At 40.9% G+C, this 18550-nt stretch overlaps 1 protein-coding gene across 3 annotated transcripts; it reads right to left on the bottom strand.

Moving 5' to 3' along the window:
• Positions 1 to 1450: 1450 nt before the first annotated feature.
• Positions 1451 to 18350, bottom strand: arfip1 (ADP-ribosylation factor interacting protein 1 (arfaptin 1)). 3 transcript variants are annotated; one of them, XM_080880151.1, is made up of 10 exons: positions 18093 to 18350; positions 16409 to 16761; positions 10719 to 10820; positions 8417 to 8525; positions 7710 to 7811; positions 6845 to 6957; positions 6391 to 6612; positions 4080 to 4237; positions 3502 to 3676; positions 1451 to 3412 (listed from the first exon to the last, which is right to left on the bottom strand). In XM_080880151.1, the coding sequence occupies exons 2-10, from the start codon at positions 16757 to 16759 to the stop codon at positions 3257 to 3259; spliced, it is 1488 nt and encodes a 495-aa protein (XP_080736277.1). In that variant the 5' UTR covers positions 16760 to 16761; positions 18093 to 18350; the 3' UTR covers positions 1451 to 3256. The 3 variants fall into 3 exon arrangements, with proteins under 3 accessions (XP_080736277.1, XP_080736278.1, XP_080736279.1); XM_080880152.1 differs by lacking the exon at positions 7710 to 7811 and having other exon boundaries at positions 18093 to 18345; XM_080880153.1 differs by lacking the exon at positions 16409 to 16761 and having other exon boundaries at positions 18093 to 18342.
• Positions 18351 to 18550: the final 200 nt, after the last annotated feature.

The raw sequence follows: 18550 nt of genomic DNA, 5'->3' as shown, positions 1-18550 counted from the left end.
TGTTACTGAATCTGTGGAAGCTCCGCCATAGCCACCACCAAACAACTGAGTTAGTTTTTTACACACCGACCAGCATCTGGCCAATCCACCACTTTCATTGTTTATACGGTTACAAAAAATAAATAAATAAAAATCATCAGGCCACAGACCAAATGCCCGGTATGCCCGATGGCCAGTCCACCCTTCGGGTGTCAACTGTGGCACGTGTGCCTCGGGTTGCCGACCCCTGCTTTAGACACTTCACACAACACATCTTCTCTAAAGAAAAACTTGAAAAATTAACATGTTGCTAGTTTACCCTAAAAAAAAAATCGGCGTTATTTTAGCAAGTCGAAATTTTGAGAAACCTAACTTAAACTTTTCAGAAATAAGCTAATCATTTCAATTTCAATCAATTTGTTTTTTGTTTTTTTTGCTTCATTAATTATTTGTTATTTCAGCTACTAAACAAGCGGTTCCCATTTCAGGTATTTCAGAAGTGGTGGTGGGGGTGTAAGTTTCTTTAAAGGCGGACTCCCCCATATGTACCTCACAGTGGTTTGATCCACTGCCTGCCATTCCCTAACTCCTTAAGTTTGCAAACTGTAAACAAAGGTTGTGTGACACGCTGTTATTATAACGCTCAGTAAAATTAAACGTAGCTACCGTTGGAACCACACAACATTTTACTAGCTTCGTTACGTCACCGATAGGTCCTGCGCTTTAATGTAGATACTTCATTAGTATGGGACTATGTATTTGTGGAAAGAGGCAGGCACATTAAAATTTGTAAATTTGTTATAAGTTATTGAATTTAGATTCTTTTTTGGGGGGGTGGGGTGGGGGGGGGGGGGGGTGATATTTTGATAAATCTGATATCAAACAATTACAACATTATTTAACTTCCATCCAACCCGACCCTGTCCCAGTAGTCATAGGTAAGATGTGCATGTCATAGCCACCCCTATGGTGGATGTGACATGCGTGTTTAGACTGCGGGAGCTCACACAGACTCCAGGAGAATGTGCAAACTTCACACAGTCAGGCCTCAGCTGAAACCCAGAATCTTCTGCACTATTCCATTTAATTCAATCTAAAGGAATTTCCCAATTATTTTAAGTTTCACATTTCAAATGCTCTCAAAATACCAAGATTTTGTTTAGCTAAAAAATTTTTTTTATGTAAAATGCATTTTAAAATGATTAATTAGTTCCTACTTTGTGAAAGTCAAAAACGTGAATGAGATTCCTCCCCCCCCCCCCCAGCAATGGAAAACATTTCCAAGACTTCATTTGTTGGCATGGGACACTGAAGAAAAAAAGAAAAAGAAAAGCATAAATAACCCGTAAGGATATATTTTCACCGGCAGGTCAAAAGTAGCCTGCTTTTCTTTGTTGGCCCCTGGTGGTGACTTTCTATACAAGCTACTACCATTACCCCCAATTACAGCACCAACACTGAACTCTGGAGACACTTTTTTTAAAAATGTTTTATTTCCCCCCCCCCCCCAAAAAAGGTTACACAACATTCAGAATCCTTTTAACTCAACATTTGTTAATGTTTCATTATTACAAAGGTAGATGCCCACTGTGACACGGTGCTACCACAGTAGCACACCATTATGCAGGTCTTTAGGAAAACAACGCCAAAGGGCAGCATTTTTGTCATACTAAAAATCAAATAGAGATTAAAAATATATAGCCATCTATTTTAAGGAACAGATTGTTGTACAAGATTCACGCTCTCACACTGCTATAGCGAGCCACAGGAGAAGTACAAATCCACAAAGTGAGGACCACACTAGCAGACAGAACGTCCCCTTTGGAATAATCATACTTTCGCACAGCCCATCGAAGGAAACCGTACGCAGCCTATGCAAAAAAATGCTGGTGTTTAAATTTACAAAAGACAATATCTCTCAAGTTAATTGCATTTTGGTTTAAAACGTACATGTCACACACTTCTAACAAGTTTTTGATCTCAATTTCAGAAATGTGCACGTGTGCAATATGGATAAGTATGTTTGAGAACAGCACGTCTTCACTAAGGTACTGGAGTTTTCCTTTTATTTGTGCTGCGTTTAAACGTGTAAAATTGTACAGGATCCATCTCAGAGGGTGGAAGGTGCTCGTTTGCTCCATTCTCTGAACACTGGTAGCGAGCGCACCTGCTTTTAACAAGAAGACCAGACAGCATGGATTTGAGGAGAACCAATTCAAGAAATCAAGGCACATCTATTCACATAAGGCTGATCCTTCATTTTATCAACACTTTTACCCATTCAACCGCGAGCCCTAAATGTAGACAAAACAACAACAATAAAACCCCCAGAAGTCCTAAAAACAGAGGGATTGTGTAAAGGTCATCTGAACTGCCATCTCTTTGCACGGAGTGTTTCAAACATTTGGGAAAACTTTGGTTTTTGCACAAATGTGGGGATGGACAGCCATCTAGCTCATCCAGAGGAAGAAGTCAGTTACAGTAGCTTAGCATAAAATTCACAATTAGAAACATGGCTGCCTGGTTTTACCTCTGCACAAGCACACCTTGATTTCATACACTTTGGCTTTCTGTATTCATGAACTTTAGAGGTATTAGGAGGCAGGTTCCTTTCTAACCGGTGGAAAGAGTAAAGCTACCCTCGTGTCTAGTTTTTATCCCAAGCTAACCGGCTGCTGGCTTTAAACTGAGAGGACAGAGCAGATCTTACATGAGCCTCGGCAAGAAAGCAAATTCCCAAAATATCAAACTACCACTTTAATCAGAGTTTGTGAGTAAAATTGATCAATTCATTAAAGGATTTGCATTTAAAAAAAAAAAAAAAAAAGCTTCCTGCTTATCTTTTGCAAAGCATTCATCGGCTGATAAGAGCAGTATAAAGAATGTGAGTAAAACGGCAGTTGTTTTGATCCCATAGCTGCCCCACTTTACAAAGCCAACATGTCCACTGTGCTGGGATACAACAATCATACGCTGGAATACAAAAGGCCATGTAGAGTTTCCAAACGCGTTTACTGCAGCAACATCTGTTTGACACATCTGTCAAACAGTGCAAAAGTGCGTGTTTCAATGATGTGAAATAACCAAGAAGAAGGAAAACGATTTAACAAAGACAAATGGAATGTGGGAGGTTTTTTTTTTTTCGTTTTTGCATTATTTTCATTTACAGTTCTCAAAGTTCGAAAAGCAGCGAGAATAGCATTAAAGAGGGAAGAAAGCTCCTGTAGTTTCTCTGTAAATTTGACATGTCCTGTCAAATGGAGCCGAAAAGGAATGATTAGTGCTCTTCCAGCCAAGATGGACTGTCCTCGCCTGGCATTTTCAACTTGATGTGGAACTGCTTGAGTGTCTGTTCCAGCTGCTGTTGATTTCCAGCATAGTATGCAGCGATGGCATTGTGGAACAGGATGAGCTGATTATGCAGAACTTTCACCTGAGACAACAGGAGCAAAAAAGCGACACAATTAGCTGAAAGTTAACACGTGGGCAGTGATATGTAGAGCGAGCTAGCACCTAACCAACCTTGTTCTCCTCCAGGAACTTCAGCTTAACGGAGACGTCGTTTCGCATCCTCTCGTATTTCTCGCGGTAGGTCTGGAACTGCTGCTGAGACACCTCGATCTTCGGCACGGTGTTGGCGTCACGCGGCCCCAGATTCAGCTCCTCCAGATCTGTACGGTATGCATCATACTCAACCCTAGGAGTGTTTAAATATATAAACCACATCAGAAAAACGCAAACTGCGTCAACTGAATCAACAATAATTTTTGTACAAAAAAAAAAAAAAAAAAGTTTTACATTAGTGCATCGTAAATTTATTATTAAATATTGCCCTGATGTAAAAGCTGTCCTTGAGTCTGTTTTTCCGCAACCTCAACAACCTGAATCTCCGGCAGCAGCTTAAACACAACTCAATTTGTCCACAATTAAAACTGTCCAATTTAATTAAAATGGTAATTCATCAAATTAAACACAACAACTTATATGTCTGAACTTTAGAGAAAGACGTTTCCGTGGGCATCCAGCCAAAGCCTTGTGTCTCACAATTAAATAAAAGTCTGTTTGGTGCAGAAGTAGAACTAAGCCTGTGTGCACATTACCTTGCAGCTTCATACTGTTTGATATTGATCATGGTGTCTTCGATTGTTTTGTCCACGAGCGTGTTCACACTGGAGATGAAGAAGTTGATGGCAGCCAGCAGCGTCTCTCCGTTTTTGGACAACAGCTTTTGGGTTTCAGCGTTGTATCCAAACTCCTCCTGAAAAGAACAGGCACAATTATTTGTGTTTATTGCACCAAATTAAAATTTAAACACACGGGTTTAAGCTGTGACCTTCCACAAATTTAATTGACTAACACACAAACTTATTTTGAAAAATGCAGACTCAAGGCATCGTGAAAGTTCAATTAACTTAAAGTTCAGCATTACACAATGCAATAAAGAGCTCTGATTTCACTTTTTTCAAATGACCCCAAACTGCAGCCTCTAAAGATGAATTATCACCACCATAACTAAATACAACAAGCTTCACGCATTCACCAACTTAGGTTTCCACGCCGCCCACGCGGCGGTGCGGCAATAACCCTCAGCCTTTTAGGGCTGAGGGGTAAAAGCTAAATTCAGCTGTGGCAAACTGCTGGCAAACAACCAACTTCTTTGCTACCGATTTCAACCAGTGACTGAAAGCAACCTGAAAAAAGAAGCACTGGTTTCAGTCGAGGGAATACACATTGTTCCCTAGCAACCAGTGTATCACATCTAATAATGGTGGACAACTCTTAACCTCCCAGGACAGGGGTGTCAAACTCAAATACACAGTGGGCCAAAATTCAAAACTGGAACAAAGTCGCGGGATAATGTTAATATTTATTGAAATATATTTATTCCTCCAGATATAAGAATGAATCTTTTCTTATGGACTCAAACACGTTTTGCTGAAAACCTGAATATGGAACAAGCAAAGCTTAATACTAAACAATATATATATTAGCTGTATAATACCAGTAGGCCAGCTCTAATAGTAATTTGGTATGGCTTCGCGGGCCAAATGTAATTAGGCTGCCCAAATTTGGCCCGCGGGCCAGAGTTTGACACCTATGTCCTAGGACCTGGCATCCACATATTTGGACATCACATTTTGGGTTATTTAGACCAAAATACTCAATTTTGCTCTACAAGCACCTGATATCCACTTATGAGGACATTATACTGCTACTGTTCTATCGAAATTTTAAACAAATATCCTCACATGTGGCTCTCATTTTTCTTAGAAACAAAAATATAGGTTTAAAAAAAAAACCAAAAAAAAAAAAAACCTGGTAATTCTTTGTTTTTACTTTCATCTGGTCCCAATATGCCCAAATATCGAAGAGAAACTAAAAATGCATGCCGTGGAAGAGTTTGGGTCTTAGGAGGTTAACTAATGTGTGCATGCTGTCACATAAGATTCCTCTAAATACTAGAAAGTAAAACAACAAATATGACCTAAAAGAATAAAACCTCTCTTTGTTAACTTATGCAGCGGACATTTGATGTGTTTTTGTACTTCTGCACAAAAGGACATAAGAGGATAATGGCTGATCAAGGTCTATAGAAAATAAATAAATGAATGAATGAATGAATAAATAAATATTTCAAGAAATCAACAGTACTGCTGCAGAAAACCTTTACTGCCCACTGCTACTGTTTACTTCTAACTGGATCTCTAATCATCAGAGCTTCAAACTTCATACAAAAAAATGGCATGAAAATTAAAGGCTACTCAGTTCATATCAGGTCTGACGCTGTCCCATAGCGTTCTGAAAGAGACCAGATCAAAGTGAAATGGGATCCAATCTTGCCGATCAAGTTTTCTGATCAGTGTTTTATAAGCTGCAGATTCAACAATACAAAACAGACGCAGCAGGATAGGAGGAGCAAGCAGAAAAACATATTAATGGCTTTCCTGCCTCACTGAAGACATGCAAATTACAGCGCCAATGCAACATAGACAGGTTGTGCTGCTGTAACGTCACAGAAGGACTTATTGTGATGTCAGTAAAATATGGCTCTAGATGATCTATATCTCACTCATAGCAGATATTCATTTAAAAAAAAAACAAATTAATTAAAATCACACACGCAAAACCAATCTGCTTGTGTACTGAAAGCATCTTTAAAATTAAACTCATAACCTCTGGACAAGGTTATATGTTGAGCATGAGCTGCTATGGTGATCTAGACACTCTGAAGCAGAACCACCTTCACGACACTGAAAATTTTGGCTTCATGTTTGACATACCTCAAAAACCCAAAGAAAGCTCAGAGCCCTCAGACGGATCACAAGCCAATAGCTTCTGTAGGATTTTTTTTTTTTTTTTTAAACTGTATTAAATCCAGTCTGGCGGTTTTCAGATTTTATGGGGACTCACGTGGAGTTCCGGTGTCTTGAGGCTGAGGTCGGCGAAGGCATCTCCCAGCTGCCTCTGTGTCTGCATGATCTGGGAGAGCTGACTGGCCAGCATCTGAGCCAGCTTGATCACATGCTGGTACTTTCTCTTGTTGTCACGGAGGACTTCGATTTGGGCCTCTAGCTCCAGGTCCACGGTCCGCGAGCCGCGACCCAGCTTTTCTGACAGGATCTGCCGGGTACACTGTGGAGGACAGGAGGATTGTTGAAACAAAACAAGCAAATAATAGAGAAACAGAAATTTAAACATAAGAACAGGGACAGCTGGGAGTTTCTACTTAAGAGTGGAGTCACAATAACGTCTAAAGTGACAGAATGTCGATCACTCTCCTAACATCCCAGTTTACAAATGGAAGAAGAAGAAGCAGGAGGTTAGAAAAAGGACATAATAATAAATCAATTAAAGAGAGGTTTACTTTATATGTGTTGATGCTCCACTTCCTCACTAAGTCCAGTTTTTCCATCGCTGGATTCTTTAAGTCTTCTGAAAGCACCACCGCTCCGCTCTTTGGCTGTGCTGTCATCGAGCCTGGAGAGTGAAAGTTATTCACTTAGCAAAGTGATATCTATGAACAGCCCAGCTGAAATTAACTCTACAGCATTAAAATATTGTAAATGACAGGAGCTTCATTTTGTTTTGGGTCTAGAGAAATGCTGAAAGATACGGAGCTCCAGAGCTGATGAAACTGTAGAAGGTGGTCATCATCTGAAGGTAAAAAAAAAGGTCAGCTACAGTAGCTTTAAGTGATAGTTTTAAAATCAAATGTCAAAGCAGTGAAGAACGTTTTGATTTATTCCATTTTCTCTCATCTGACCGCCTTTCAAAAACATGATGGCAGCTTTGAGGCTCCATAAAGACATGCCGGGTGCCACATTACGCGAGGACAAAGGCTGCATGCAGGAAAACCCACTGAGATTAAATTTGCAGGCAGTTTTTTTCTCCAAGCCAAGCAAATGTAAAGGTATCAAGAAGTTAAATCTAGACATTCTGACATGTAGACCTCAGTAAAAGGACTCTAAAGGGTATTTAAATGCTCACCGATTGCCAGTGCAAAGCATAACACTACTTATGTTAGCCCGGTCTTATGCAAAGGCAAAGTTTGAAGAGCCAACAAACAGGAAGGGAGAGGAAAGGTTTGATTTGCAACGAAGCACAGCCTGTAGGAATAAAGAGCAGGTAAGGACCTGGTGAGAACCAAAGGCGGTAAAGTAGATTGTGGTTAATTTTGCGTAGAAAATGGTGTTGCTTCATCTGATTCATACACCATCGCTTCGAGGTACCTTTCTCAGCCTGACTATCGCTGGAAGAGCGCGCCAGGCGGCTGGCAACAGCCGAGCTGGGAGCTACAGGTGACACGGGAGATGCGGGCAGGCTTGCTGACCCTGGGAGATAGAGTTATCATTAGTGCGTTACCTTTTTTCCAGCACAAGTATAAGGGGGACTTTCTCACTGGTGTTTATTTCCTGTGCCCCCCCTCCCCTCCCACTGGTGTTTATTTCCTGTGCCCCCCCCCCCCCCCAAGCTCACGTGCTTGTGAACAAAAGCCTACCTCAGCCAGTGTAAATAACATGGAAAATAGCCATGGCAACATGGCGGTGAATGGGCTCTAGCAGCTCTACGCACTATGGGGAGATTTTTATTTGCATTTGTAACAAGGACATGATGATAAAACGCAGACGGGGCGATACGATGTGAAGATCACAGCAAACTCATTAAATTCAATTAGATGTCCAGCTTTAGAAATTCAAATTTCTACCTTTTATATTTCAGAGAGATTTTAAAAAAAACAAAAACAAAAGTGGGGCAGTGGGAACATGGACAGATGGGTGGTTTGTAAACTCAGAATGTTGCAAATAAAATCCAATAATGTAACAAGCTGACAAAGCCTGACAACACACTGACAGAGATGCTGCTTCATAAAACCTCTGAATAGTGAGGAAACGGTCCACAAAGCAACAGGCGTAAAACTGGGGAGAGTACGGCTCACCTTTGTATGGTCCTGATTCAATGATGCCCTCCGTGGTTGAGGCAAAGTTGCTTGATGTGACACAAGTCTCTGAAAGGTTTATGGCCCCTGGGCCACTGGGATAAGAGTCCTACGGGAGGAAACAAAACAAAGATAAAATAGTTTAAGTAGACCTGACAGACACAAACATAAAAACATATCTGGACTTGATTTCTTAGGGACTGGAAGCTTCCTTCTGTAGTCTGAAACCTACAGTTATCCCCTGATAACAGTTTAGCTCTCTCTAAGCATCTTTTAGTTGCCTTCCTGACAAGCAAGCAGAACAGGAAGTCTTTGCGTGGAAGCTACAGATGATTGGTGGGTGTCCCCAAAGGCTTAATCAGAAGAAGGTCTTATGGGTGCGCACATTAACAACTGATTTAGTGAAGCTAAATTTATGAGTCACTTTTGAAATACAGCTATGGTCGAGAAGAGAGAAAACCTCCACTGTGGTTTATCAAGCTGTTTAAATCTTTTATACCATCTAAAGTTTTAATGTAATATATTTTTGCCCACTAACAGTGCAGACACACAGGGTGGCACGCAACAATTTGTGAAACATTCACCACTCCTAACAAATTAACCTCACACTCAAGAAAGCTCGAACAGCCGTGCCTAGGATCAATTCATCTCGTTCAGCACTGAATCGTTGTGTTTAAGTTCAGGAGAGTTATGACCATGTGGTCACCAGCAACCATGACCATAAAAAACAAACAAACAAACATGGAGCGTTATGGTTTTCCTGTCACCATTACACATATTGAGGCCTTCCTAAAGCGAGAGCCAATCAAAAGGACCACTCCCTCCATGACTATCACCATCTACACCACAAGTCTCCAGCTCCAATCCTCAAGAGCTACTGTGCTGCAGCTTTTAGATGCATCCTTGTTCCAGCAGACCTGAATCAAGTGAATGGCTCATTACCAGGACTTTGCCAAACTTGATGGCATGCTGAAGAGGTAATTCAACCATTTGATTCAGCTGTCAAGGACAGTAGCTCTCGAAGACTGGAGCTGGAGACCCCTGATCTACACTATAGGTATATGAAGCCATATGGTGCGACCTGACATGCACCTCCCCAGATATCTGGCTATCCCGCTTAATACTTGTCACACACTAACAAAGGACTTGGCCACTTGTGTAGACGCTGAAGGCTCTACATTGATTTATCACAGCAGGATTCAAGTGGCATGGAACACATGTATCAAACGTTTTTATCATTTTACGAATAAGTAATATAAGAATATTTATTTCATTCCTCCATTCACATTCAAGTTAAATCAAGTCAGATGAAACCAGGTAAGAACCTTCCGGTAATTTATCAGTTCCTGCCTCAGCAAGTTATTTTATCAGGATTAAACATTTTAAAGTTCCACACATGCTTGTGGTTACACCATAGACAGTTAAAAAAAAAAAAAAAAAAAAAATCTGAACACAGCTGTCTGACTGGAAAAAGGCCAACGTTGAAGTGCTTAAAAACTTGCACTCTATCTGAAGACCACCAGATGGCGATAGCTGTGGTTGCAAAAAGACTTCCAGTCCTATAGAAGTCTATGGGAAAATGGCTCTCTTTCCCAAACTCTAAACACTTTGTTACTGAACTCACTCGTTAGTCACTCATTCTTGTGTCACACTGACTAAAAAAAAAATAAAATTGTTAAACTTGGTCATATTATATGTGAAAAAGAAGATTAGCTGGGGTATTTTCTGCTCGCTCATGGGCTTGTCAATCATAAGTTATTAGCCAATGACGAAGTGGTTTCACTGCCAGACCCGCCCCATCTCGTCACATCTGATGTCTCGCGACCAAGACGGTAACTGAGAAAACACTCGTTTGAGGTTTCAAAACAGAACTTCAGAGAACCGCAGGTGACATGACGGTAGCTATGTCCATGTTTTATACTGTCTGTGAGCTGAACAGACTTGGCAGTGTGACTGTGAGCTATAAGGAGCAATCAGCTGGAACCACTGCCAACTCTCAGACTGATGAGAAAGAAATGTGTCTGGGGTCTGTATGTGATTGGTGGAAAGTGCTTTTCTTTACTGTACCATTACATCACTGCTTGACTGCCTTAAATTAATTTACCCTCAAACATCTGCCACTTAGAGCTGCTCCAAAGTGTACAGTTGATGCTCTTTTTTAGAAATCGTGGCAAACTAAATATCAGTTGTTAAAAATAGCAAATACATCCCTTTATACAAGTTTCCCTTGTTTTGTGACACATACTCTTCATAGATATTTGCACAGTTTTTAAGGTTTAATGAAACTAAGCTCATCTCTTACCCTGCTGAATACAGACTCGGGGCTCTGCTCTAGTTCTCCATTGCTGGTGACGGGGATCTCCGCCGCTGTGCTTCTGTGGGACTCCTCGGCCATTGTGCTCTCCTGCAATAAGGATGGTTAAATGAAGCAGGTTATTTCTCAAGGAAAAAAAGAGGAGACTGGATATCATAGACTGTAAATAAGAGAGGCATCGTCGAGGGCTTAAAATTAAGCTAGTGCTGAGGAGCTGCGTCCTTCAAATGGGCAGCAGGGGGCGACTCATCATCTGGTTGAAAATAAGTTTAATATACAGAAGTCAATAGGAAGAAAAAAAAAATCCCCCTATTTCTCACTGGATTTATAATTTTAAGTAAACATCTTCCAAGTGCGTTATAGTCTAAATGGCCAACAGCATGTTCATTTTGTGATTGTATGTACTCATAGCCAAGATCCAAGAACACAGCAGTTGTTGCAGGTTATATAGTTGTAAGAGTTTCAAGTGAAGTTTAGTGGGGTTTTTTCTGTAACTTAAGCACTTTTGTTCACATTCAGTGACATATAAATAACAATTTGACTATTAAACTGCTTTTTTAATATTTAACCTCAACAAATACTTAACATGGTCAGTTTGACTATTCTACATTAACATACCTAAACCATGCTGCATCACCACGACACTGATCAACCCATCCTCCTCTCACAGTTTTCTTCACTGATTATCAAGACAGGATGAAAAGATTTCATTTACGATTAGATTTAAGATCGTTGCTTTGATTGATTTCAGCACCGATCAGGATATGAAGTTTTTGTGCAACAACAACCGGCATCAGCTTTCCACACTCCCCTATTTCACAGCATTACTTCTTAAAGCTACACAGAATAGAATGCATCATCAGTGGCCTTCCACATCTCCTAATATCTGCCATTGCAATGCCTTAAACAGACAATACCCAAATTTTGTGGCTATGTCCACGTGAGCATTAGCTCACCCTATCCAGCTGGAATAAGCATCGAACAAAACTCAATTCTCACAATAATCATGTGGCAGTCCTCATTTTATTCGCCATGAAAAATAGAAATCGTAGCCTTAATCATGATGCAGTGACACATTGGCTTGTTTAGCTCAACCTCGGAGCAAACCGCAGGGTGGAGACAGTTTATGGCCACATCACTTTGGTTTAAGCTATAATAATCTGCCTGCAGTTGGAGGATGAAGATACAGCTGTGCTAGTTTTAGTACTTTTTTATGGCCTAATCACTGTGGACCTGAAAACTGGGACACTGACCTAATCACTATGACATTCTGTATGGAAGCTTTTATGAGGCCTGTGAATGTTAGTGTGTGGGGGAAAAAAGCATTTAAAGTGAGGTGTTTTTATAATCAGTACAGGGGAATTTGCATCTTTGAGCAAGATATTTTATTTATGAATCTTGACCCCTTTCTAAATAATGCAAGTAGTATCCAGATCAGCTGGTAAGAGGAGCCGGTTCCTGTCTTAACAGGCTGAGTGGTTTCACTGTGAGAACACAACGGTAAGTTTATATTGACCCCTACAGCATTTTCCCTCTCATCAACCCACACACACAATACTTCACAATAAGAAAGGGAATGTTTGGTACATTTATCAAAAAATATAACACTGAAATATCCCATGACAGGGTATCTGGGAGCCACTATAGCCTCAACATAGAGGTGGGCGATATGAGATTTTTTCATATCACGATATGTTTTTTTCATTTCAGGCGATAACGATATCTATCACAATATAAGCCAAATAACTATATTAAGATTTAAATGTGCCGTTGCTCACAAGTAAAATGTGAAATAATCAGCAGCTTGTTTTTATTTAAATATTTATTTCCCATAATAAGTTCAACAGGGTAGATGTACTTAAGGAACATGAGACTTTTTCAGATAAATAAAGGCAAATATTGCAAACTACACAAAAGGCAGCCGCTAAAGCGTTTAAGTTTCAAAATAGAACAAACGAAACAGACTAAATTGTCAATTCCACTTAGAAACAAAATATTAATTCTAAAAATAAATCTTAGTTTGTTTTACAGAAGAACAGACAAAACTGACTAACTTTTGTCAATATCAAATAAACTGAGAACTAAAAGGAAATTCTCAATCTCTCCTTGTTGTATAGCTGAGCTTTTCAAACAGTTTTAACAGTTACTTTAGTCTGACAAAAGCCGAATGACGAATTAGCGCTTCCAGTCAGAGACTGAGGCTACGTCCACACGTACACGGGTATTTTTGAAAACGGAGATTTTCCGTTTTCGTTTTAAAAAAATAATCCCGTCCAGACATAAAGGCAGAAATGAAGGAAAACGCTGCTATGAACATGCCAAAGCAGCAGGTGGCGCTAGATTCCTAACCGTGCAGAAATGTTGGCCAATCAGAAGTCTAGAAGCCTCGGTGGGAAAAAGTAAACAAAGCTGGGGCATAGAAGCAGAACCGAGTCGTATGTGTGGAGGGACAGTAACTGTGTGTATATGTAAGCATTTAAACACTGCAGAGAGTAGAATTAACAGTAACAGTATTGTAGAAATTCATTTCACCGAAACAATAACGTGGCGCACAGTGTGACGCATGCACCAGTTTATTGTATTTGCAGACTTGCTTTCGGCACAATTTACAGTGCACGCTACTCTGTTTTTTGTCAGACTTGAAATAGCCGAAATACCTTCACACTACGGAACTTCTATGGCTCTTCCGTTCGACAATCTCTCCGGCATTGGAACCATCATCGGTTTTCTCTTCGGTCACGCTCGGTTGATTTTTCTAGTCGGCACACTCATTTCCTCCATTACGCGCTGGCTGCTTCCCAAACAAACACACGTGCGGCTTGGCACTTGTGCGGTACGTAACAAGTCACGCGACGTGACGCTGCGGCTGTGATTGGTTCGGCTCTGCGCTACTTAATTTGGATTGGCTGACCTTTTTTTTTTTTTTTTTTTAAGAGGACAAGAGCGGCGAGGTCTATCGCGATAGCTTAATTTCTCTATCGAGTAAAAGTTATATCGCGATACATATCGTTATCGTTCTATCGCCCAGCTCTACCTCAACACTATTTGAAAGTCATCCTACAAACTTGGCACGTGTTTTTGGACACACAGCCATTTTCAGGTCTCTTCAGAGATTCTGGTCTGGACTCTAGCTGGGTCGCAACAGCCAAAGCCACTCCTGTGTTTTCTCACCAGGGCATTGTGTTCATGAAATATAAACTTTGAACACAGCCTGAGATCCTGAGAAATAAATTCAATCCAGGCTTGCACTACATTATCTGCATACATCTGCAAGGGCCTGTTGCTTCAAAGTATTCCCACAGCATGATGCCGCCACCACCACCACGTTTCAGCATAGGGGTCGTAATAATGAGGTGGTGGTCAGTGTCAGGTTTTTCTCCACACACGTCTTTAGGAATTGTGGGTAGATATTTCCCTCTTTGGTTCCTCAGGACAGAGGATTTTGCTTCTCCTTGTTAAGATCTGCTTACCGGTATGCGTCTCCCAGCAGGCTCGATCGGTGACTGCTGCACCATTTTCCCCCCTCTATTCGAACGTCGTTCACAATGGACCAAAACAGACTAGACTGGATTCTTGGATACCTGTTCGACTGAGGCCCTCTGTCTATAATTACTTCTTTTGACCCGTTTTTACAAAGACTCTTGGTGTTTCCAAACTTCTTCTGTTTGAGAATGATAGAACCCAACATCCTCTGCACACCTTCTGCCCTCAGGTCTGTGCTTTGACACAATCATAACCAAAGGACTAGTGCCAACTGTCTGAACTTCATGGCTCAGGTTTCACTCTAACATATACCATCACCTGTGAGAACTTCCAGCTCTAATTAGGACTTGTGAATTCGACTGCAGCTTGTAATGCAACTAAATAAGATATACTGGAAGCTGCAGTGAGCCATTTTTACTTACAACAGCTATGGTGTGTAAACCACTTTATACCATTTTCAAATACTTTGCAAAGCCATAGATTTGGCATTTTGCTTTGATCACATTTTGTCTCAAGGGGAACACTTGATGTAAAATAGTTTAGTGTGTTTGAGTGAATGGAAATCAAAATAGTTGATCAAAAACAGAATCGTCTGCTTCACTTATTGATCCACAGTATAACACATTAAAAACAGGATGGGATGGGCGATAAAGACACTGCTTTGCTGGCTGCACCATGTGATTGGCACATTAATACTTAAAGGCCATAGGAAACCTGCAGGCAGGCAGGCAGCACAGATAAGCACTGCTCTGCTTATCCAACTACCAGCTGCAGGTAAGACTGGCTCCACTCAGGTTCAAACCATTTGCCTGAAAAAGGTACATCTCCCATAACAAACAGAGAACAAGAACATGTGTAAATAAATTTGCTGACTAGTTCTGTTATTGGTGCTTTTAGCAGCAAATTCTAGCTGTCCATGCATCCATATTAATGACTCTTTTTATCCAAAAAATCCCAACAAAAACCCCCAAAACAAAACATAAAGAGACGATTCACAGAACAACAAATTATCAGGGGCCTTGAGGCAAAAATGATCACACCCACAGTCTGCAGAAAAACTGGCTAACAGTGTTATTCCACTGGCTGCAAATGAGTCAGGCGTGCAAATGGACAAGATATGGCATGTCATAGGTTGCCATTCCCTACGGTTCAGTAACCTGGATTCAGATCAAGATGATGTAAGAGGGAGGGATGGATAATAACAATAAGCTTACTGTCCAATTAGCTGTGTCAGCTAATGGCGTCTTGCAAACTACAGACGAACGTGACACATTAGCGTTGCGCAATGTTGTGCTCAAACTGCAAACAAAAACACCCCACCACCAAAAAAATAAATAAGCAAAACCTTAAATGTGTCTACGTCAAAAGTATGCAGGGTGACTAAAGGAAAATGGGAAGAACAATTAAAATTTCTGATATGAAATTCTTGGGATGCCACATTCAATGCTGGCGCTGAGCCTGAAACTGAACACAAAACAACAACCTAAGGAGTCACATTCCAGAAACAATAAATGTGGGATTGCCTGTGAACGTTCAGTCAGGACTCCAAATCTCTCTAGCCAACCATGTGACCGGCATGTGCAGAACTCAAGAGATGTAAGAATGCCCAACTTAGCAAAAAAAGTGGAGGAAACTGTGTCATTCGCACATTAACCTTCAGTTAACAGTTAATCTAAATAAGGCAAAATATGCATAGATTCATACTTACCAGCCAGCAGGGGATAACCATGACAAATCAGCACTTTGTAACACATGTATATTTGCAATAATACAAAGTAATAAACAGAAATTCATTTCTTTTCTTAGCAATCACTTTGCTGTAAGCCAAAAGAGCAGAGTGCACGAGGCTTTGATGATCCTCAAACACATTACAAAGCAACACTTGGTAACTAGTGAGAAAACCAAGCGCACCACCAACAGAGAGAAAACCAGCTAATTTGTAACTCCTGCAAAGCAAGTGGAAGATGAAACAAAGCAAACGTAAAAAGAGGGAAACAAACACAATCACTCTACACAATAACGCAGTTTCTTGTTTTGGATTACTTCTAATAAAGCTCCGCAACAATATTTAACCTGATTATATAGGAAGAATACCGCCACCGCAACAGCAAATCAAGGACAAAATGGCAACATGAGCGAGAGCAGAGAGGAAGTGCCAGGACAGGTCGATTGTTCAGAGTGAAGGTAAATGTCACCTTTGTTTCAGTGTGAGTATCTCCGCTTTCCTGTGGTGTTTCAGCCGTTTCAATGCTGCGTTTCGTCTCGTGTCCCCTATCGGCTACACGACCAGACGCCAAAGTCTCGCTCTGAATGCCCTCATCATGCGGCTTCTGTCCCTTCCTGTTACTGCTTTCTGCATTCTCTTCATCACTGTTAATGTCAATGTCGTACATCACATCGTCCTCCCTGACACTGCTGCTGTCTACGCTCTCCTGCTTTAACTCCTTGCTCAAACTCTCCTCTGCTTTGCCATCCTCCTCACAATCCATCTGAGGCTCCTCGGATGAGGTCTTCCCCGACTCTGCCTCAAGACTAACTTCAGACATACCTGGAAACAGACAGACAGGCAAGTATGAAAAAGTCCCACGAAGCTGGCTGACTGCTTATAGTGCCCCTACTAACAAAGGGAAATTAGTTAACTGCTGCTTGTAAGGTATTTTAGGACTTCTCATGGTCTTCTTTGTGTATCTGTATCTCACTGAGTGATTACTTTTTATTAAATACGACACCAGGGAATCACAATAACGGTTTCCTAACTTTATACAAAGTCATGTTTTTGTACAAAGTAAGAATCGTTTAAATTCACATTGTTTAAACGAGTAGTGGGATTTGAGGCTGCACAATACATACTCTGGGCCACGCCTACAGCACATCCATGTACTATACTTCCTTATCTGCCCCAGTCCAGACCTCTGAATAGTCTGCCTATCAGGCACATGTAAAGACCAATTGTAATTGTGGTGTATGTCCTACAGTTCCAGCACATTAATGTGTCTATCGAATGGCCATGTTTGAACTTTGAGTCGAATGCATGTGAGAGGCACAAACTGGGGTTCTGTTATTGATGAAAGCACTTGCACAACAGGAAAGTGAAGTGGCTCACATATAGACACCATTTTTAAACTACACTCAGGAGCAGCTGTGTAATCCAATCCCTAACCAGAACTCACAACAGGATTTTACAGTTCTATTTATTATTTATTCTAAGGTAAATTTCGATTGAATTTTACCTTGCATTTTAAAGCGTACCTGTAAAACTACAGGTACGTCTACAGGCTGTTAGCTGTCACCTGTGATACTGGAGCAACTACCTCCGACATTAGAGAACTGTTGGATAATTTCCAGATTTTCAGCTCTCTGCCGGAAACAAAGTGCACCTTTCACATAATGTTAACCGCGTCAGGTTTATAGCCTTTATGACATTGTGGAAATCGACGTGGATGCTGCTAGTACTACCCGGAACAGAGTCGAGTTTATCAAGGTTACCTGTTGAAGTGCAGTCACGTGACTTGCTGCAAGGCTGTTCACAAGTGATTAAAAAAAACAAACTTGCCAGACCAAATATATAATGCAGCTAATTCATTTCATTTATTGAGATTGCAACATAATAAAAGTGATAAGTATGCATCAACCAAACCGTTCCCTAGCTTTACCCGCTAGTCGGTTAGCTCTGAGCTGCCCACTAATTTGACTTAACGTGAATCTATCGCAGCTGTTGACGTGTAGTTAGCTAGCGTTAAGTAGCTAACAAGCCTACAGGCAGCTAAGGAAAAACTTCCAATGAAAGCACTTAAAGTTGACAGTGTCTTCAAGCTTCGCTGGATGTGCACATCCGTGCAACAATTAAACAGGGAAGAAGAAAACTTTAGTTCACGTTACCTGTGTGCGGATGCGGCTAACTGTTTTAGCTGTGCCCCGTTAGCCGTTGTAGATGCTTATTGAAATCCTCAGCACCGGGCCGCACTGGATGTTTTAGCGCAAAGGGCTGTTAACGCAGACGGTGCATATAGATGTACTAGCAGTTTATCATCGGCTGTCTTTCGCTCTCGGCAAAGACGCCAGACTCGCTGTTTGACTGCCCGGAAAGACTGTTCCACTCTGCTGGGCCTCTGCTGTCAGCTGAAGCAAACTACACCATTTGCGGGATGCGCTCTCCCCCTGCTGTTAAAATGTGTTGTTTGCAGTTTGTGTCGGGTGCTTGTAATACGTTTATTATCTATTTTAGATCCGAGTAGAGACATATAATCTAAGGCAAAAGGATAAGATAAGAAGAAGACCGATATGTTTGTAAAGCATTCAACGTCAGTGTTTATCTCCGCTAACTACAACTTTCTCCC

Source organism: Rhamphochromis sp. 'chilingali', assembly GCF_963969265.1.
Source record: "Rhamphochromis sp. 'chilingali' genome assembly, chromosome: 4".
NCBI lineage: Eukaryota > Metazoa > Chordata > Actinopteri > Cichliformes > Cichlidae > Rhamphochromis > Rhamphochromis sp. 'chilingali'.
This window is presented reverse-complemented; position numbering and strand designations above follow the sequence as displayed.